Below are 23930 nucleotides of genomic sequence, written 5' to 3' on the forward strand. Positions count from 1 at the left end.
CTCAATTTTGTAAGATTGAGTTATGTTTAAAGTTTATTTTCTAATAAGTTATTACATTTTATCCTAACAAGATCTAGTCATATTAGGATGTTATCAGACTACCCATAAATATTTAATTTCACACTTTGAGATATTTAATCTTTGATGTGAGGAAGTGTTGAAAATCTCATGTCAAGAGATATATATAATAAACAAATTATAGTAAAAATAAATATCCTATCTTTCTTTACTTTTGTTGCATGTCGCTACGAGTGAGATTAGACTAGAAAAGATGTTACAATGATATACTTGATTATTGAATTGATTTTCTAGAAGAGTTATAACATTCCTAGGCATTCCCTCTTTAGAATAAACTTTTGAAAGCAAAAGATTTCCCGAATGTTAACACTATCCTAAGTAAATGCATGTCTAGGAAAAGTTATGACTAGGAAAGACTTGGTATTTAAGTGTGTTCATTATGATTCACCTCTATTTAATGGGAGCTTACTTGGTGTATTGAACAACATTTTCTTCTTGTGAAAAATATTTTACACCTTTATTTTTTGTATAGTTCATTTCATATAAGTTATATGTCGATATGGTCTTGATTGGATACAAAATCGATGATGATCCTAATCAGATACAAAATCGATGTGATATATAATTAGGAAAGCATTTGATATATTTAAATATGTTTAAACTCAGTATTTTTCGATCGAGTAGTGAATTTTTCGTCCCTTATGTATCTCCTAAAACTTTGCAAAGATATCAGGGATCCCTTGTCTTTCAGCTACATGGAAATTCGGAAAAACTAATGAAATATTGATTAAAAAAGATATTTTATTCATATGGATTTTATACCTTATAAAGCTCATAAGTTGATGCATGAAGATAAAAGATATGATTGTTATTATTTAAATCTGTTGTGATATTATTCTAATGATAAAAGATAAATGGGAGGAGATTAGCTAAAAAAACTCTATAAATAGAGGATGACCCTCAAAAAGAAAGATAAGTATTATTCCAAGCAATACATATAAATTTTATGTTCTTACTGACTTGATCGTCGGAGTATTATTTACAGGTGAAGCCCTCCTCATTCTTTTATGATTTCCAAACATTAAGAAATTGTAGTCACATGAAGATCATCTCGGATACGGTAAGAATTGATGGCTTAAACAAGAGGGGAGGGTGAATTGTTTATGAAAGGTTTTCGCAAATACTGACTAAGAATGAATTTCTTTAATGAATTATAGAAAGAAGAATCAGAGAAGTCAAAAGAAATAAGCTAATAAAATTGTTATCAGTAAAACAATATATTACAATTACGATATAATCGGTTGTTTATATTACTGGTTCACACAATCAGATTATACTGGTTCACTCAACCCTGAGCTACATCCAGTCCTCCGAACAACCTCTGAGTATTTCACTAGCAATCAAATCCAGATTACTACAACACACCACAATGAGGTGACTTTGAATCCCACAAAGTCTACTCACCCTCTTTGCAACACTTCACACCTCAAGCCAGAATCCCACTGACTTTACCGGATTTTACCAACACTTACACAGGTTTTATCAAAGTACAATTACAGGAAACTAAGCAAGAATAGAAAACACCTGGAATTACAAAACCAGAAGCCCTATGATCAGTTCTTACACCAGAGCAAAGCTTTATAACCAATCTTGCTAAACTTTGAAAAACTTCTTTCAAAAACAAATCTTTAAACTCTCTCTTGATTCCATAATATTGTGTTAAACTTGTATATTAAAACATTTGAAAGAAGGCTATATTTATAGCATTTGAAATCTAGTCGTTTAAGGCAACATAACATAGTCAAATCAATTTTGTTCTCATTTAAAACAATTGAAACAGGTTTTCAAAAAATTGTTAGCACAACACTCATTTAACCGGTTGAAACCACGAGTTAATCGGTTGAATGGGTCAGGAAGTTACATAACCAATTCAATAAACACTTTCAAAACCTCATTGCCAGCTAAGTGACAAACAACCGATTGTCTCGACAATTCAATCGGTTGTTTTCCCTTTGCATGAAAAAACACTTTGTTTCTTTTAAAACTGATTGATCAAGCTTTGTGTAGGAATCAAGGACTGATCTTAACAAAGATTATAAACACCCTAATCTAAACTCTAACCTAGAAAGCAGCACAACTTCAGGCTTCATGTGGATTTGATACATCAAAGCTCCCATCTTCAACAATCTTCCCCTATTTGATAGAGACAAATCCTTGGGATGCTTTTAGGAATGTTCTTTGTTTATAATCTGTTCGACTTGCATTCATTGAACAAACACAGAAACACAGGGTAATCTAATCCAAAACAGATAAGCACCAGAAACTAGTTTTCACTAGGTGATTTCCAATGTGGAACATCAGCCAAATCATATGAGAAGCCAGCATACATACACAGGTGCAAAACAGATAAACAATCGGTTATTTCGCAGGAATAACCGGTTGAAATTTTGTAAATCAGAGTTTTAACAGTTTAACAAAACTCAAATTTAAACCAATTAAAGCAATGTTCAAAAGCAGTAAAAGCAAAATTAAGAACATTACAAATCTCAACATATTTCTCCCTCTATTTGTCTTATCAAATAGACAAAAGGCATGATTAAAAACAAATTTAAGAAAAACCATAGTACCATACCAATTGTAACTTGCAGCATAAATTTATGGCGTACCAGAGTTATGGCAGCAGTAAAATAACCAGACAACCAATGTGTGTAGCAGCAGAGCAATGGTGTATCAGAGCTATGACAACAACAAAGCCAAAGTACCACAAACCCCAGAAATTTCAGCAAGGAGACCACAGTTTCTCCCCCTATCTTTTCTTCATCCAGCAGTACCTAGCAATGGAGTACTTCAAAAGGTTCATCTTCAAGTTGGTCAAATGATTGCTCAAGAGGTAGATTTGGTATAAATATTCTCTCTTCTGTTAAGAGCAAACCTTCCAGACGTTCCAAATATGCATTCACAAATATTCATCAACCCCATGACCACCAATGTGGTTGCCATTCATAAAAAGCTTTGAACTTCAACGAAGACAAAGAATATATCTCTTTATGATCTAATTCAGAGGCACAAAGAATGCATATTTGACTCATAATGGGTTATGAAAGAAAAGAAACAACTGTAATCATGCATAAGAAATCATAACAGCTTTATTCAAATGTGCTAGAGGTAAAACAATAAGTTGTTTTGTGAAAACAATCGGTTGTTTTTCTGAGACAGCATGAAAAAATTATTTTTCAAAGCAAATCATTTTTCAAAGAGATGGGAAATGCATAATGAAATAAATTCATACCTTTGCATTACCTCACGCATGTTTAGAATTTCATTTGGTCTTTTGAAACCAAAAGCATAGGATGAACATATGCAACTTACTTTACATAGCTCATGAACTTTGTCAAGAATTTGAGTAAGATGTATGCTTTTGAACCATAAGCATCACTTTGATTATTCTTCATCATATAACATGTACCTTAAAGGTTCTGCAACATAGAATTAATGCAAATACAAAGCAAGTATAGCAACAAGATAACAAGACACACACAACTAGTTTTCTACGTATACAACATTAGCAGAAAAATCAGAAAAAGTGAAGTGTTCAAGTGCATAGAAGCAACAACATAATGCATCAGTTTTAAAGTTATCAATACAACCAAATCAAGCATAAACTTCTCCCCCTATTTGATCTACAATGAGAAGGGTTGTACAAAGAAGAAATAATAATGATAATACAGTAGTTCAACAATACAACCAATGTTGACATTTCAAGAAAAGAACATGACATAGAGTTTTCAAGAAAAAACAAGTGGATATAATCTTATATTATCATACTCTGAGGCACACTCAATGTATTTTTATCCAAAAGCAAGATTTGAAAAAGAGAAATAGATTTAATCATGCATAAGCAAACATGGCAACATTATACAAAGGTGCCAAAGGAAAAACAATCGGTTGTTTTGAAGAAACAATCGGTTGTTTTGAAGAAACAATCGGTTGAAATTCTGTGACAGGGATTTTGAAACATAGAAAATCCAAATCCTTCACCAGAACCTGAGAAACACATATACATGTTAAGGCACACATCTTTTGAATGATAATAGGGCAGATACAAAACCGGAAACATTTTATAGACACACAGAATTGAACTTAAGATTGATTGTCCAAGCAAAGAAGAGAGATATGAACAATTCTTTTAAGAACACATGTACAATTTTGACAAACAATTCTAAAATGCATAACACCAGTTCTAACAAAAGAACCTGCATCCATGAAAACTAGTTTCAACATATTCTTCATTATGGAAACAAAGTCCTGAAAAAGAAAACCATCAAATACCGAATCTTGATTTATTTGATTCAAAGGCACAAAGATTATCTTTGCTCTTGTTGTTTTTCCCTTTAGCAGACATTCTTTAAGCACAAAAGTAATTTTTGGCTGCCAAGGATACCTACAAGAAAAGATTAAGAAGCAAGATTTGGTCCCCTTATGAATTTGGTCCAATGATGTTAGTAGCAACCTTAGGAACCTTCAAAATCTTAGGCACCCATTTTAAAATACCTTTGGGAACTGAAACTTTTCTAATTTTAGAGAATCTAACAGAGTGGCCATTTTTCATGCAGTAGAAACAACAAACAACCGGTTGTTTCAAACTTTTAACCGATTGATTTTCATGAGGTCTGAAAAAGATCCTGAAAAGCTACAGTTTTTGCTTTGTGGGTTAAAACCCAAACTTGATTTCCCAAAAACACACTGTTGAGATGCTAAAACATTCTCAAAATTTGATTTCCCTTTTGAAATAATATCAACAGTTTTCACAAGGTATAAAACTTTCTCTTGAAGGGTTTTACAATTTTTACAGCAACTTGAATCACAATTGCAATAGGAGTTTTTATAAATCAGTTCAAGATTTTCAAAATCAGCATTTGTATGACTCAAATCATTTTTCAAAATTGTGATTTTCTCTTTCAACTTGTTGTTTTCACTTTCAATAAGTTTTTTAAAAAGGCTAATCTTTTAGCTTCTTCATAAGTTTCTTGAAAATCATTAAGAAGTTGGAAATAATTTTCACAATTGTTGGAAGAAAATGTACTTACTTTGTTTGATCCAGATTCTTCCTTTGTCATAAGACAAACCTCCCTTCTGGATTGTGAAGAGAAAGATTCAGCAGAAGACTCCTCCTTGTCCATCCCAGCACTCCTAGGATTAGTGTTATACTTCTCAAGGGGCCACATTTCTTTGGCAGAACTACATTCTTCCCTAAAAGAAAACTTTTCAGCCATTTAAAAGGGATTTAGGATCAAAACTTGAATAACTTTCTAGAACCTTGCTCTTGATGCCAATTGTAAGAATTGATGGCTTAAACAAAAGGGGGGTGAATTGTTTATAAAAGGTTTTTGCAAATACTGACTAAGAATGAATTTCTTTAATGAATTATAGAAAGAAGAATCAGAGAAGCCAAAAGAAATAAGCTAATAAAATTGTTATCAGTAAAACAATCGATTACAATCGATATAACCGATTGTTTATATTACAGAGACAAAAGCAAGCAAAAGCAGTTTGTAAAGTAGGAATATCAATCAATTGAAATACGAAATAACCGGTTGATTATGACAACATATCAAATATCAAACATATTATAATAGAGAGAGAGAGATAGAGAGATTCACATAATCAGATTATACTGGTTCACTCAACCTTGAGCTACATCCAGTTCTCAGAACAACAACCTTTGAGTATTTCACTAGCAATCAAATCCAGATTACTACAACACACCACAAAGAGGTGACTTTGAATCCCACAAAGCCTACTCACCCTCTTTGCAACACTTCACACCTTAAGCCAGAATCCCACTGACTTTATCGGATTTTACCAACAGTTACACAGATTTTATCAAAGTACAATTACAGGAAACTAAGCAAGAATAGAAAACACCTGGAATTACAAAACCAGAAGCCCTATGATCAGTTCTTACACCAGAGCAAAGCTTTATCAACAATCTTGCTAAACTTTGAAAAACTTCTTTCAAAAACAAATCTTTAAACTCTCTCTTGATTCCATAATATTGTGTTAAACTTGTATATTAAAACATTTGAAAGAAGGCTATATTTATAGCATTTGAAATCTAGTCGTTTAAGGCAACATAACATAGTCAAATCAGTTTTGTTCTCATTTAAAACAATTGAAACAGGTTTTCAAAAAATTGTTAGCACAACACTCATTTAACCGATTGAAACCACGAGTTAATCGGTTGAATGGGTCAGGAAGTTACATAACCAATTCAATAAACACTTTCAAAACCTCATTGCCAGCTAAGTGACAAACAACCGATTGTCTCGACAATTCAATCGGTTGTTTTCCCTTTGCATGAAAAAACACTTTGTTTCTTTTAAAACTGATTGATCAAGCTTTGTGTAGGAATCAAGGACTGATCTTAACAAAGATTCTAAACACCCTAATCTAAACTCTAACCTAGAAAGCAGCACAACTTCAGGCTTCATGTGGATTTGATACATCAAAGCTCCCATCTTCAACAAATACCACCTTCCATCATCTAACCTCAGCCCGACGAGAACATTTTCCTTTTGATTTTATTCCAACACCTTTAATTATTTCTAGTATAGAAGTTTGCATTTGACTTTATTGTAATTAACATTTGCAATCGAGATTGGCTTTCCCTATAAATAATTATGTCTAGGGTTATAAAACATATGAAATTAAGGGTGACGAGTTTCATAAAGTCTTATCTTAATTCCTAGGAGACAATTGGTAATTCGACACTTGGAAGTTATCTTAGAGAAGCATGGAGTCCTCTTCTTGTTGTATAGGTGGTGTCTTCATCCATTCCTAAGTTTTCTTGTCCTTTTCTTTCTTTCTTTAATTCATTTATCCATAGCTAGCTTAATTCTTATCTTATTCAAGGTTTTGTATTCTTGCGTTGTTCTTATTCCACTCCTAAAAATTTGTTTGTAGTACAACACAAAATATTCACAATTAGAGTGAGTATGAAATTTGCCTAAAATTAAAAAATATTGAATTATATTAGGAAAAATACTATCATTCTACCACAAGCAATAATAAAGATGTAAATCCACTTGATGCAATTGGTAGTACACTTTGATGTTAAGATAAATATGTCAAAAATAAAGTTTTTCACATGAATGTTTTGCTAATGTCTCAATAAATCATATAAAAAATGTCATCTTGCTTATGATTAATGCATGCATAGTTGGCTAAAAAATATTTCTTCGTTCATCTATGATAATGCTCCATCAAACTTGATAATTAGTTACTATATTAAATATAATTAGCTATTGAAGTATTATATGGAAGAGAATTAAATAAATTTATAGATTGATTGCAAAACTCGACAACATCATAATTTATTTCTAGATATATGATCCTACTCTCCAATTGATTTATGACATAATCATATGGATATGGATGTGATATGTAGTATTTAAGGCTTCTTATGTTATCTTGCAAAAAAATCATTCTTTCAATAAAGTTAAATTTTCAATTGTTGTTGAATATGATCCAACTCTCACTGAAATTTGTTAAGAAAAGATGACCAAGTTCAAGAAGGGTGAATTGAACCAATAAGACTTTTTTACTAACGTTGGAAAGCTTTTTTGATAAGTTGAAAATACTTTGTTGAATCAACGGATTAAAATTTTCTAGTATGTCTTTTAATAGGTTGATTATCTGAACTTATAACAACAATTGAAAATAACAAATATTATAACAATTTATGAGATTGAGATAGCAAGGAAGACACAACAAATTTTATACTAGTTCACTCTTCTTAAAGAACTACATCTAGTTGTTCAACCACACTAGTTAAGATCACACTGATTCCAGTAAAATTAGTTTACAAGTAAACCAAGAATTTACTTCTTGCACCCCAAATTTTGTAGTCTATTTTACATCTCATTTTGTGTATAATAGATGTACAATTATGCAAATTTTGTGATGGATCCATCAAACTCCCAATATGGTGATAATTTTGCCCACTTTAAAAAAATTGAGGAGGTCCATATCCATTGTTAATGGAAGATTCTATTTTACACTCATTGAAGTGAAAGAGAACATGTTGTTATATGTTTTGGTATTATCTTTAAAGTGTTGACTTCTATAGTGTACTCCATAATTTATTAACAATAAATAAGGAGGTTTTTTAAAGTAAAAGGTGTTAGACTTTACCTTTTTTCACAACAAATTGAGAAATGGACATCCCTCAATTTCCTAATTTTTTCATATCTTTCTTTAAACCGAAGTTTAAAATTACAATGCTCGCATTCCATGCAAGAAAATCCAAAACTAAAATAATCTACATATAAAAAGTAATAAGCAGTGTACTATATTTTAAATAATTATTGAAAGTATATTATAAAGGTCAATTGAAACACCTTTTTATTCAGCAATAGAATAAAATTCATATTGGTTTCTATATGGTATGTCATTAACAAGTGTGGAACTTAAGGTTGGGAAGACAATGAGTCATTATATCATAACTTTGAACCTCAAACATAAAAAGTATCACATAATAAATAAAAAAAGCAAAGTGAATTACTTTGTCTAGAGTTTTCTGTTTGCCCTTTAAAATATTGATTGATGAACAATCTAGTTATGTTAAGTTGTTGAAGAACTTCTGCATGTTGCTTGACATATTTTCTACTTGAAAAGATGGATAATTGACAAGATGTTTTGGCCCAACCTGTTTTGGCCCGACCCGTTATTGGCCTGCTAAAAGTGGGGCGCGTCGGACTGGCTTGCCAAGGTTATATGGACTAAAATTAGTAACCTGCCCCGTCAAAGGGTGGACTGGCGGGTTGGCCCACCACTTATTTATTTATTTTTTCAATTTTTTTTTGTAATTATTTTATTTTTTATCTATTTACTTGGTTGTAGTCATTGATATCATTTTTCGGACAATAAAATTACAAGGAAGAATAATAAAATTGAATCAATGTTTGATATTCTAATCAAAGAAGGTTTAATGCTTAATGAAATAAAGTAAATAACAACAATATTTTAATGAATAAAATGATGCATAAAAAAAATAATGTAAATACAGTTTTATATAAATCATTGATCACCACTAATTTTAATTCTAAGAGCATGAGATTCTTTTTGAAAAATGTCAAAAATAAAGAAGGGTGGATTGACCCGCCCAGTCTCAACTGTGATCCGTTTTTGTCATCCCTAATTAAAGACATGCCCAAATGATTGTTCAATGACTATAATTATTTAAAAAGTTTGTTTAATTTGTCTAAGTTATTAGTGTAACTTGGTTGTATAGGTGAATGATGTTTTATGAAAACTTCATTTATTTCCGTGATTGGTTGTTATTCTTTGTTGATGGATATACAATCAATTTATTTTTTATTGAATGGATAACATAACTAAAAGATAATCATGATGAGATAATGTTGAGAATAGATGTCTAATTGCATTATTCAATAATTCATGATTAAAGTTGGACATGAAGAAATTTTCATCTAAATTTAAAAGCATGGAAATTTGCAACTTCATTAAAAATAATGATAAACCTTTAAGAATTGAAACATATTTATTTGGTATACATGCATAATAAAGTTAGGAAGTCATTACCTAACGTTGTTTACAATGGCCTTTTGATTTTGTTGTTCAACATTATATTTAATGAAAATTCCTTGCATTTGGTTTGGTTACAGGTTCCCATCTAAACTCATAAATATGGACAAATAAATTATATATATTCTTTTATAAAATGTATAAGCAAATTTTGACCGTGTTTTTTTCCCAAAAAAAGAATGAACCATTACTAACAATGCCAACCAACATTTTGTTCTTTTGATTGAATTGTTTCTCTTTCATAATAAACTTCATTTTCATCCTTAAATCATTATCCATATATGTTCTCTTTCATTTTCCACTATACAATATTGCAAGTTACAAACTAATTGCTTTTTTTGTTCTAAGTACTATAAGGCATGATGTCTCTTCTCATGAAAACTATCTCAATTTTAAAGAAGACAAAAAAAAGTTTTACTTGTGCTTTCTATGTTACTTGCTTAATATATAACTATTATCTTTTAGTCTTTCATATATTTCTGAATGTGTTTCTCTCTCCTGTTAGTTATTGGGATTACCAAAATACTAATTATAATTATAAGATTTAATTTTAATATAAATAATATATTAATTATAATATATTTTTAATATATTAAATCTCTTTTATATAAAAAATTTACTTTATGTAAAAAATTAAGTTAAAACTAAATTTAGTTCCTGAATTTCATAATAATGTAGATATAAATGTTATAATATTATAATATAATTTATGTTAAAATTGTATTTTTATTTATTATATAAAATAAAATAAATATTTGTTATTAATAACTTATTTTAATTATTTTTGTACTATAAATATAAATATGATAAATATCTAAAATTTAAAATCAATTTTATATTATAATATAAAAAAAAAACATATTTAATTTAATAAAATAATTGAAAAAAATACAAAATAATAAACTACATCATCTTAACCTTGAATTATAGAAAATAAATGTACTATTTAGTGTAAGTACGGTACACTTATAAAATTGGTCATATAAATGTCATCGTTAGAATAATTTTGCATGGATATAGAAAAAGTAAATTCAAAGAAAGAAATTTAACATAGAAAAAACTATACAGGATTTAAAAAAAATTCAAATATTTGTTTTCTTTTCAAATATATATATTATTTAGTTTTATATTTGATATTTTGGTGAACAGTAAAGAAGTAAAGAAAAAAAGAAAAAGAAGAAAAACAAGAAAAAGAAAGAATGGATTGAGTGTATTATGATGTGGCGGTGGCGTAAACCCGATATTCGGCGAAGATGCGGCAGAGATACCCAGGAAGAGCAAGAGAGATAAATAAAAGGGTTTGAGGAAGTTTGGTAAAGTAGAATAGAAGCTGAGCCACCGACCAACACACCCCAAACCCTCCTTCCAGAACTTTCATGTCCATCTTGCCCTCACAAACCCAAACGTCATCTTCCTCCTCTTCCTCTGCGTCATCTCCTAACCCTAATCCCCAACATGGCATCGGAATCCCTCTTCCTCAACAACCCTTCCCTTATCTCTCACCCCCACTCCACCACGCTCTCGGATCTCTCCAGATCTCCGATATCCCAGGTTCCTTCTTCCATCTCTTCCATTCCCTTTAAATTCTACTTTCCTTCACACCACCTAATAAACATGATTGGTCACTGCTTGTGTAAAATTGTGGTGTTTTTGTTTTATTTTGTTTTGGGAATTGAATGGTCAAGGGGGTAGAGAGGGGGGTTGGTTAATTTTTGGATATTGGGTTTTGTGTGGTGATGATTGGTAATTGAGAGTTGCATAGTTGGAGTGTGTTTTTGGGTGTTTAATTTTTTGTTGGTTTGATTGGTGCTGCTTGTTTAACTGATTAGTGATTCAATGTTGTTGTTAGGTTCATCGACTCAAGCTGCTGAAGATTCTGGTGGATCTTCCGAAAAGGTATTTTGGTTCTGGTTATCTAGGATTGGTTTATGGAAGCTTATGGCCTGATAGAAGTGTAGAGCTATGTGTTTTTTCTTTGTATTTGGGTATCTGTTGGTTACTAATTTGTTCCCTTGTTTGGCTTTTAGGTGACAGAATTAGGGTCTCCAAGTGGAGTGATGGTTTCACCTCAGCAAAACTCTAGAACACGTTCTAGGATTCCCGGAGGAAGACGGGCAGGAATGGCTTCTCATAGAAACCAACAAGCTCCTGGGTCCGTGAGTTCTCATGGAAGTTCCCCTTTGGCAGGGAGAAAAGCTCAGACTGTGAACGGAAATTACTTGCTGAATTTTCAATATGACCCAATATCCCGTTCTCAACCACGGGGTCCCCCTCCTCCCCCTGCAGCAAGAAGGAATTGGAAGAGGAAGCCATACAATAAAGATTTGTTTTTGCAGGCAAATTACAAGTTCATGGTGTTAGATTCAGGAAATTATTCTCCTGAGTTGATGGATCCTGATAAAATGTTGCAGTGGGAAGATATTATATGTGTGACATATTTGACCCCCTTTTCAGTTCAGTGTCCAATTTGTTTGGAGTATCCACTGTGTCCGCAGATAACCTCATGTGGACATATTTTCTGTTTCCCATGTATTCTACAGTACTTAATGATGGGAGAAGAGGATCACAAAGGCGATATCTGGAAAAGGTGTCCTTTGTGCTTTGTGATGACATCTGCCAAGGATTTATATACAGTGCACATCACAAATGTTAAACAATATCAAGTTGGAGATAATGCTGAGTTCACCTTTTTAACTCGGAAAAAGGATTCATTTATTCCGTCAAATAAACAAGAGACAAATATAACATCATGTGGTAATGGACATTTCTGTGATCCCTTTTCTAAGTTTACTCTTACATCAGATGTAGATCTCTCAGTGAGGCATTCAATATCAGATCTAGATGGTTGGCTGGCCAGAGCAGATTCTGGTCTTGTTGATGACCTGGAGAAGCTTCCTTATGTTTGTGCTGCAATGCAGCAACTGGAACAGAGGAAGAGGTATTGGAATGAGCAAAAGTGTAATGACAGCGAAGATTCTAAGCCTATTGATCATGGACATCAGATACCATCCATGGCAACAAATTCTATGGATGCTGATGATGAAAATTGTTCTAATGGGTCAAGAACTTCCTCTACTGATTACCATGACCAAATTAAGGTTACGATGATGGATAAGTCAACTGCTGGAGCCTCTTCAGACCAAACTTTGAATGTGGAGAACGAATTAATAGAGCAACAGATGAATTTATGTTCTTCATATGAGGAGAAGAAGAATAGTATTCAAAGGCCTGCAGAGGATGGTGATGTTGAAGAAGTGAAGGGAAATGATTCATACAGTTTCTACCAGGTAACTACTGACATTTGGTTTTAGTTGTGTTCCGTATCCGATGTTTCTAGCTTCACAATTTTCTATTTGGATACAACAAACATGTCTATAAAGTATGAACTGATTTATTTATATTGAAATCATGTGGAACAATTTGATATTATGCAGGGTTCATTTGGTAGGAAGGAACGAAATAGTTGAGAAATAGGGAAGGTGAATGGAAATAGGTGAGAAATTAAGTGGAAATACAGGTGTTTGGTTTTAAGAGAAAAAAGAGGTAAATAGTTTAATGGAAGTAGGTGGGAAATAGAGTGGAAGTAACTAGGTGTCCTCTAATATCTTTTTTATTTCTCTCCTTCCCCATTTTCCCTCTACCAAATGCTCCCCTTTTTATTTCCACCAATTTCTTTTCTCTGTGGTCTATTTCTCACCAACCAAACGGGTAGTAAGATATTTTTTGACAACTTTTTGCTTTGAAAGTGGTGGGGTTGACTGAAGATAGATTAAGATTATAAGGATTTGTGAAGATGGATGAAGACATTAACTATATTACTGTTTTGTATCAAAGCTTTGGAAGTTCTAATGCTTGTTTAGTTGGATGGGGGAATCAATTCCTCCCACTTTGGCATACATGTTTGATTTAAACTTGTGATTTAATAGGCTTATCATCTAAGCATGCATGCATAAGTTGTTTCATTAATTAACAAGGAAATAAGCTTAATTTTTGTAAAAGTAATAATCTCTTTTTATGAGTAATCTTAGAGAGGTTATTGAAATAAGCTGAAAGCAACTTATGGACATATGATAAGTTATTTTCATAAGCTTTGCCAAACACTTACATATGTGTTTGTCATAATATATTCTCTTTAAATATTTTATTTCTTAGAGGGCATGGGACAAGATATGAAGGTTTAGGGTAAAATGGAAAGGAGGAAGATGGAATGAAGAGAAGTTGTGCAGTAAGGGTTTCAATGTTAAATATCCATATGACCCATATAAGTGCTTTTTAATTAGCTTAATTTATGGGTGAGATTAAAATGAATCCCTTTTTTTGTTATCCAACAAGTAGGCGGGAACACTGAGAGTTTTCACCTATTAATCTTTCTACTCTAGAGCTCTCAAGGAAATCAAAATGATTATTTGTTAAAGAAAGCAACTTGTGATAGGATCTCTAGAATCTGGTCACTGTTTCGTACATAAAGGCTTAGTTATTCATAAAATCTAATTATAAATGAAAAAATTGAGCTGCTTTTGATTCTATACATGGTTAGGGCATCACTGATTTTGATGTTCTTAATTGTGACCTAAAGATATATATTTTCCATGGTTGTTGGTTATAGTTATTGTGTTGGCTTGATTGCTTTACTTGCAACATGTTGATCTTGATCTTTAATTTTCCATTGATGTCAAATTTTGTCTATTGATGTCCATGGATGACTTGGACTCTCACAGTGGCTATGAGGAATTGTTGTTTTTAGTTTCATTGAGCAATTTCTGAATGCTTTATGCCAGCTTTAATGATGGCATCTGGATGTTACATGCTCTTGCTTATTTCAGGCTGCTGATGGTCAACATCTAATTCTTCATCCTCTAAACATGAAGTGTTTGCTCCACCATTATGGGAGCTATGATATGCTTCCACACAGGTTTGGACAAAATCAAATTATAATTCTCCTATGTGCCTAGAAAATAAGTTGAAAAAATTGTGGTTGGCTTGTGAGCTTAAGATAATATTATATTGGGATAATGTGTGACTTTTATAATTTATAAGAGCATTAAATTGAATCTTGAAGTCTCAATTTTGGTTTATGTTTATATGTACCTTAAAACAAGGACTTCTAATCATGTTAATATTATTTACATAAGGTCTATTGTTCCAAAACAAAATGATTACCACCCAAACTACAAAGATTTCACCATTTTACTGTCCATGACATTCTTATTACATGTACCATTGATGTCAAAATGGAGTTGAACCTTAGCTATAGACCATTGTTATCGATATCAGATAACGAATCATATCATAGACCCCAAAATAGAGTTATAACGGAAAACATAACGGATTACAATAGAAATATTGCAGTTGAAAGAAATATATATATACATACATACACATATATATATATATATAAATAACTTCAAAAAAAATGCAAAAATAATGAAAGAGACTGTTATATAATGTTTTAAATAAAAAATGTGCTGTTGAAAATAGTTATATAATGTTTTAAATGGGTCCAAAATAGGCCCAAAATTAGTAAGTTGTGATTTTTAAATTAGGGTTTACCAGGGAGGAGCTGCACACTGCCACACACCGCACTCAATATTTAAATTTTAGGGTTTTTTATTAGGTTAAAGTTGAATGGGCCTTTGGCCCAAACTTATGTCCTCATAAAAACTAGGTTTAGGTCTTCATGCTGCAGCCCTTCTTCATCAGCCGCACGCTGTGACAACGCGAAGCCACCGTTTTTTTTTCCGCTATTTTGGATATTTCCGATTTTCGTTAGCGTTTCGAGATGCTCAAAGCGGCCGCCATTGAAAATCCACATTGCCACCGCCTTGTTGTGGTGGTGGTTAGAAAATCCGCCACCGCCATTCGCCATGGCCGATTATTGATAACATTGTTATAGACTATAAAGATTAGCATTCAATCATAATGAAGTTTGGCTTGTAATTTCTGCTTCACAGGAACACATTGATTTATAGGATTGGTTAGAGATATGGTTTGATTGTGTTAAGATATGGTTTGATTGTGTTAAGATATGGTTTGTTTACATTAAATAGGGAGTATTATATGATTTGATAGGGAAACATCTAACCAAATTCATTGAAAGAAAATATACGACACATGAAATTCATTATATTATGCAATTTCTCTCTTCTCAACATGGTACTAGAGTGGTATCCTCCCTGATCTGATTTGCCTCTAATCCTTTCAAATTGGCAACAAGAGCGTAAGAGAAGGGAACTTAAATTTGTGTTTTCCCTATGGGTCTTGTTGAAGATTCTAATATGACCAAATTATAATACTGAGTGTAAACGTCTCCTTACAAGCCGATTGTGTGCGGTTGATTTAGGGATACCCATTTACTAAGATGGTATTAGAACCATTTAGAGTCTTTCCTAGTGTGTTGGGTCTATTGTCTCACTTGCTATCAGACTCTTCGTTTATTCCCACACTCAAGTCTTTGACATGAACACTCAATGTCCTAGGCCTGAGGGGGTTATGTTGGAGATCACACATAAAATAGAGATATGATCAAATTATAGTATATAAGTGGGTGCAAACTAGTATAACTAATTATTGATTATGGTGGCGCCATCTTAGAAAGCGGTGGCGGATTTTCTGATCACTAGCATAACATGACGGTGGCGATGCAGATTTGTCATGGTGGTCCATGACGAATGCTTTTTGCATCATGGGATGCTAACGACTAACAACAATAGTGAAAAAGGTGGAGAGAATGAGGTTTTCAACGGCGATGCAAGGTCTGATGATCTTGTGTGGTGGCTTTGATGGTCTTGTGCGATGGCGGCGCTGCACACTTTGGTGGGGCTGTGATGGTGGTGGAAAATGAAGAAATAAGATGGGATGTTGTGTTGTGTTGGGTGCATGAAAGTGAAGGAGGTGTTGCCCAAAAATAAAACCCTAATTTCAGAAAACTTAATTCAAACATTTGGGCCTTACATGGCCCATTTTTAATATCCATGCATTGTAACCCTAACTATTCAAATCAAGTGATTGGAGAAGTGTTCTGCGCAGTTGCAAGAGGAAGTGAGCATCAATATTAATTTGTGGTGTTTTGATTTGATGTTATTGTTATTTGAATTTCTATACATAATATTATCATTAGTTATGATCGTCTCTTTTATTATTTTTGTATTTTTTTAAGTTTTCTTTACATATATTGTATTTCTTTTGACCGCAATGCTTCTGCCATAACCCGTTATGGTTTTTGTTTCAACTTCATAAAGGGTTTTTGGGGTCTCCAATATTTTCTGTTATCCGAATTCCACTCTCCCAAGAAAAGAAAAACTATATAGTGACTTTATATCCCTACCTATGTCCCACTTGGGCTGTAGTTAGCAGATCTGTTTACAAAAAGTCTTTCCAAGGGATGATTTCATGATCTCACATGAAAGTTGGGAATGATAGGTATTCATTCACCAACTTGAGGGGGGAGTGTCGATTCATGATAAAACCAACTGGATGAGGAGTGTTGATTCAGGATAAAATATAGTTGATAAGCCACAATAGGATATTGTATTTAAGTACAATTGTGCTATTAGTTGTTAGAAGATTCTAGAGATCTATTTCTAATAATTACTTAAGAGTTCTCTATATCAAGAGGTTGATGTACTATTTTGAAGTATTAATTCAATAAAATCTTTTCTCATTCAGTTTAATCTTTTTCAAGTTTAAGCATGTACAATGACAACTAGGCAGCTGTCTACATTGCGTACAATCTTGTATTCCATGAGACAATTAAACATATAGAAATTGATTGTCATTTTGTTGGGAAGAAGTTTTTGATCAATGATAGTTAACTTGTTAGAATAGGTTAACTTATCTTTTGTATTTCCTATCTGACATCTATGTGTAAGATCATCATATATTTTTATTTCACTTCTGAAGCAAGTTTCCTTATGAATGAATGAATCAGCCAACAGAGAATTATCTCTCTTAGACATTTACCAGTTTCAAGTATATGATATGATTTGATATGGAAATATCTTACCAAATATTTCTCAAGATGGTACCAGGGCTGTACAATCCTCTGTGACATGTTTTGTTGCTAATCCTTTCAACAAGATCATTGGGAAACACCATTAGAAGTTACACCAACAATATGGGCAGTCTTAATGGACTAATCACTGTTGGACTCCATCAAAGATCAAATTTTCAATAGATGTTGCTTTAACCTTTATTCATTTATTCAGAAATGTCAATGCCTACAATAGTAGTAATGGTAGAAGTTGTCTTTTTTCTAAATGTATGGGTTTGAGGATATTAGTTGATGTTTAGGATGTTTGTGTGTATTTATGGTTTAATGTCTTGGTCTTCAATGAACATCTTTCTATTTGGAGTAGCATCAGTGAGCAACCAAGCATTAAATTCTTTTTAACTAAAGTATTCTCATTGCAGAATAAATGGAAGGATTCTACAATTAGAGACAGTTACTCAGTCTGAGGCCATGAGGAGGCGATATCGATTCCTAAGTCATTTTCCGTTAACCACAACATTTCAGGTACCTGTTCATAGAGTTTTATAGTTCCAAGATATATTTTTGATGATTTATAATAGGTGTTTACTAATTTTACAGCTTTGTGAAGTTGATTTGAGTGAGTTGTTACCACCTGAAGCACTGACTCCATTTATGGATGAAATAAAGAAACGTGCAAATCAGAGGAAGCAACTTGCAAAAAAGGTATCAATGTAGCCCATCATATTTTATTTCTGCTGATTTCCTTAAGTTTTATAAGATTTTAAATAACCCCTGACTCACATCGTCCCTTAACATGTTTATAAAACATGATAGTTATTGAAAGGAATTTCTCTCGGAAAGCTAATATTTTATCAACCTTTTCCATTCATTATTTATTTCATTTGTAAGTGTTCTTATCTGGTGTGCAAGTAGTGGAGATTGCGTGTTAAACAAATCTTCTCTGGGTTGGGTGAGGCTAAGTTTTAGGATTGTGTGAACATATCTTTTAGGTTTTTGAATCTAGAGAGCCCCTTTTTAGATTACAATTGAATGTGGGTTCTGTAACTTTTTTATGGTACTAAAACAGTGCCAGAGCCTTCTAATTACAAGTCAATGTTGGCTGTTTTGCCTGCTGTTGGTATTTTTTATTTTTTTTATCATCATATGCCTTTTATTCAAATTTAATATATCGTGTTCTGTTCTCGAAATGTTGGAATGTGCTTTCCCATGTTATATTTTTGTTTTTAGGAACGGAAGGAAAAAATAAGGGCTGAAGCTACAGATACTTATTCCCTTCCTATATCATTAAGTAGTCGGTTTACATCTCATGATGATCCTCCAACATTCTCCATGGATGACTTTGAAGGTAATCTTCTTTTTGGTTGTTAGAATAAAAGTTCGCTGTTATTTATTAACAATCCCTTAATACAGTAATTTTTATTGAGGTAGTTCCACAATGTGAACTATATAACAGGACTTGAACATATTAATAGAAGATAAGGAAATAATAAACCAGGAGATACTCCCATGAGTCTTAACTCCTACTGTCAGTGTTAGATTTTACACTGGTGATCTGTGCTGACCTTTAACGCAAACCTTAATTGTGTGGATTATTGTAGTGAAACCCCTATTTTAATTGGAACCACACCAAAAAACCTAAGAAATTGCGTTTAAGTATTGTCTCCTCTCCTGTGGATACACCTTCCCCCTCCATCTTCGTACCACTGATGTTTGCACCAAAGCCATCTCTTCTGATATGACATCCTCATGACTCCTCCCAACCGTTTCCTTTGAATTCTCCACTTCCCTTAGTAGTTCTTTTTGTCTTTGCCAAATTAACCCTGTCCTCTCATTTAGTATAGACCAATCATTGTTGTGAGCTTCCTTTGGGCCTAGTGTTGAACCTCTGTTAGAATTTGTGGTTGTTGAAAACCTCACATCGATTAGGGAAATCTCACATCATAGGTTATATTTTGTGAGGTTGAGTTATCTTTAAAGTTCACTTTTAAGATGATATCAAAGTTTATCTTAACAAGGTTTGTTGGGTCTATTATACCATTCTCTATTGATTATCCAAACATATCTATTTTTATGCTTGAGATGTTCATTTCTTGGCGTTAGAAAGTTTGTTAGAGATTTTATAAATGAGTGCAAATATCATCTTGTAAGTCAGTCTATTTTATGAGGTTAAGTTAGACTTCATGTTTATTTTCTAAAAGTGGACGCGTGATTGGAAATCTTACTATTGCAGAAAAAGTGCTGAGAAAATTAGTGAATTATGTATTACGGGTTAATTTCCATTATCGCACCGGGGCCTTTCCTCTTGTGTTTTACTTTTCATTTACAGCAGTTAATATTAGGGTTGTGTGGACAATGTTGTGCCATGGTGTATGTAATTTTTGTATGTGTTTTGTTCAGCTCTAGGAAATTCAACTGTATCCTCAAGTACTCCCGTAGCTGGGGAGAAAAAATCGTTCTCAAATGTCACAAGACTTGGGTTTGCTGCTGCTCATGATTCTCCATCCTTGCAAATTCAAGAAACTAGTGGTCTACACAATAACAATGCTACAACTGATTCCTCTGCCACAACAGGTATTATATGTTTATACAATTTTATATAGTCTGCATGGAAAAATTTGCAAAGTGCTATATAACGGAAGGATCAAGTACTCCAAAAATGTTGTTTTTAACCGTTGTGATTCTGTAGGTTCGAGAAACGGGGAGACACAGTCATACTCCAATGTTATATCAAGAGCAGAATCAAACATAAGCTCGAATGCACCAAAGACTAATGAGTTGGGGAAGAAAGGTAAGAAGCCAAGTCGAGTTCTTCTGTCCACAGCTGGAGGTAGACGTTATTGATTGCTTGGTCTATGGATTCACATGTACTTTATGCTCCTCTAATTCACCTTTTAGTTGTAGATAGGTAGACATGTGTGAAGAGAATAAATGTTTTCACAGCAAGAAACAATCCATGACAGTTGCAAGTTTGGTTTTTTGTTTGTGACTCTGTAGAACTGTGCGTCTTTGCAGATATGTTAAATACTCAAATGTTATAAAGCACATATGGCTGGCCATTAAAATTAGAAGATTATAATTTTAATTGAATATAAGAATGGATTTTATATAACTTGTTTGGAATGTGTATCAATACCATCTGTTTTTGTCTCAATCCTTGATGTTCTCAACTAACCATCAAACATTTTAAGAGATTTCATGGATTTTTATGCTGATATAGCATCTTTAACGTTTAGGAGTAAGTTCAACAAAAATAAAAATACTTAGTTACGCTAATCATTGAAATTTCGTCAAGTTGCACAATATTCTTGTTTATTTCTATAATAACATTTTTACTGTTTAAATGATATTACACTAACATTTCCTATACATTTACATTATTTCTTTTTAATTATTTGAAAAATACTACTTTGTGTTTTGCTGAAGAGAATTTTGTAAAGATAAAAAGGCAATGAATAAATTTTGCATAACTATTTATGTAGTTTATTAAATCTAGTGAATGCAATCGATCCCTTGCTAGAACAATTAAAGAAATTGGTAGGTACAATGTTTAGTAAGAATTGGTAGAACTAAATAAAAAATAGATACAAAAACTAAAATGATTTATAATTTATAATATATAATTTTTCTCTACTATTATATTTTTATAACTTTCTAATATTTATATTTATATTTATATTGTATAAGTGTATATATATATATATATATATATATATATAAAGTAATTAAGTAATGTATTTAAATTAATTAAACTAGAACTTAAATTAAAAAGATTGATGTATACGTAAGAATGCCCGAAGAATAGAAGCTTGTCATGGTAGCTCTATTTAGCCTTAATGTAGATCCAACGTCTATAAAATCTAATCAAACATGTAATAAATTGTTTTATTCTTTAAAAGTGGCATTTTTATATTCTTTAGAAATTTTCTTAATTTTATAAAAATGAAGACATTGAATAAGAATTCATATTGATTAATAATTTTTATCTGAAAATAAAATGTTTTTTTTTTAATATTTTATATTAGTTTTTTTTTGACATATTAAACCATGTTAAAATGATTCAATTTCTAATAGAGTCAGTTATAATTTAATCATTGTCTTCATCAATCCAATTATGGAGTTACTTTTGAAAGCCTTGACTAGCATAACAATTTTATATGTAAGACAATGGGTACATTCTTATATTGATCTTTTAAGTTTTGAGAATTTGGTTTTTTCTTTTCAATGACAATAAAAAACCTAATATCTTCAATTAAATTCTTTATTCCGTGGATTTATAAACTATCACGTGAAATGTTAAATCTTAGAAAATACTTTTATTTTAAGTTTTGAGAATTTGTTTTTTTCATTCCAATTACAATAAAATATCTTAATATCTTCAATTAAATTATTTACTCCGTGGTTTTATAAACTATCACTCAAAATCTTAATCTTAAAAAATTATACAATTTATTGTGAGAGTGGTAAAAGTTGTGTTTAAGAGAGTTCAAAGGAAAACATATTGAAAGTTAAAATATATAATTTGATAGTTTAACTTTATTCGAGTCATTTTAGTGTTTTTGTAACGTGAGAGTAACATTGTTAAGTTTTTTTCTTTTCTTGTAACTCTATATTTTGCTTCCCGCGTTCTATCATAATTAGGAATTGATAAAATTAATTTTGGGAGATTTTAAACACCCAAGTACAATGTTTTTTTATTTTATTTTAGTTGTCGCTGTTCAGAGCAAGCGATAGTGAATGTTTCGGGCAATTTTAGCATTCTCAGTTAATATAGATACATATGGCGCTTTTTATTTGGAAAAAAGGTAAAGTTCATTTGTTTTGCTTCCAAAATTGGTAATCTGTAATATTTGCATAAATAACAAATCTAGAATGGAATTGATAGTGCATAAATTATTTATGGAAAGGACAATCTGGAAAGGAAAATCTGTAACCATTTTGGAATATCCTTTATAAAATATATTTTATGAATTCTAGATTTATTATTTTGGAAGTCAAAAATGTGTTACGAAAAGAGTATTCTGGAATGATATTTTTGTCTTTCAAATTTACTATTTTGAAAGTACTTATAATTGCTCCTTATTAGAAATTTAATTTTGAAATAATGTGTGATGCTAGTGATTATGCAGTAGGAGCAGTGATAGGACAAAGGAAAGATTTTTTCAAGTCATATATTACGCGAGCAAGGTTTTAAATGAAACTTAAAGTAATTACACTACAACAAAAAAGAATTACTTGCTATAGTGTATGCACTTGACAATTTTGATCTTATTTGATAGGTTCTAAAGTTATTGTTTTTACTGATCATGTTGTCATTAAATATTTATTGAATAATTCATATTCTAAACCAAGACTTATACGATGAATATTTTTGTTACAAGAATTTCATTTAGAAATCAAAGATAAGAAGTGATGGCGGACCATCCAAGCTACCATACACAATAATAAGATAGAAGAATTATCTATATAACTAAAGTAGAATACACTTGTATTGGGTTTGTACTTTTAAATACTTTTAAGAGTATGTTGTAGATGAATCAAAGGCACTCTAGAAGATCCTCACTTATTACACAAGCAAGGATCTCTAGAGCCTCTTAAGAGGACATATATGTCTCTGCTTAAGCCACCAAACCTCACCACAGTTAAGCTTGCTTAACTAGGGTTAAGGTAGCTTAAGGAGCAAGCTACCTCATCCTTCTCATCTATAAATACCCTTCATAAACCCTTTATGTTCAGATTTGACATAAAGTGAATGAAGAACTCTGAATCAAGAATCCATTCTCTCCCAAATCTCCTTTTGCTAGAAAGCCTAGAAGGCTAGTGAAACCCTTAGGAGGTTGGCCTCACCAACTTCCTCTTCAAAGCATTCATCAACACCAAAACCTATCTACATTTACACTTCACGATTTTTCTTCATTCCTAAAGTCTTTCGTTACCTTTCCACACTTCCACCATAATCAAGAGCTTAGAGTGCATCAATAAGGGATGTGAGAACAATGTAGCTGATAATTTATCAAGATTAGAAAATGACGAGGGAACAACAATAGAACCTAAAGTTCTTGCTGAATTTCCACATGAGAAGCTTTTAGTAATTAAGGATAGGTTATGATTTTCAGACATGGCCAATTTAAAAGCTTTTGGAGCAATTCCGGAGAATTTGGATTGGCACCAAATAAGTTTTTTTTTTTTTTAAATGTGATAATCATTATGTATGAGATGATCCTCATTTGTTTAAAATTAGTGCAGATAATTTGTTGTGAAGATGTGTTCCACTAGATAAAGCCAAGAGAATCATATGGCAATGCCATAGTTCATAAAT

At 31.9% G+C, this 23930-nt stretch overlaps 1 protein-coding gene across 1 annotated transcript; it reads left to right on the forward strand.

The window, feature by feature from the left end:
• Positions 1-10782: 10782 nt before the first annotated feature.
• Positions 10783-20723, forward strand: LOC137813608 (uncharacterized). Its single transcript, XM_068615959.1, has 9 exons — positions 10783-11175; positions 11474-11520; positions 11652-12911; positions 14448-14536; positions 18034-18136; positions 18212-18316; positions 18842-18959; positions 20012-20185; positions 20301-20723. The coding sequence occupies exons 1-9, from the start codon at positions 11001-11003 to the stop codon at positions 20453-20455; spliced, it is 2226 nt and encodes a 741-aa protein (XP_068472060.1). The 5' UTR covers positions 10783-11000; the 3' UTR covers positions 20456-20723.
• Positions 20724-23930: the final 3207 nt, after the last annotated feature.

The sequence above is a fragment of the Phaseolus vulgaris genome, chromosome 1, assembly GCF_000499845.2.
Source record: "Phaseolus vulgaris cultivar G19833 chromosome 1, P. vulgaris v2.0, whole genome shotgun sequence".
NCBI lineage: Eukaryota > Viridiplantae > Streptophyta > Magnoliopsida > Fabales > Fabaceae > Phaseolus > Phaseolus vulgaris.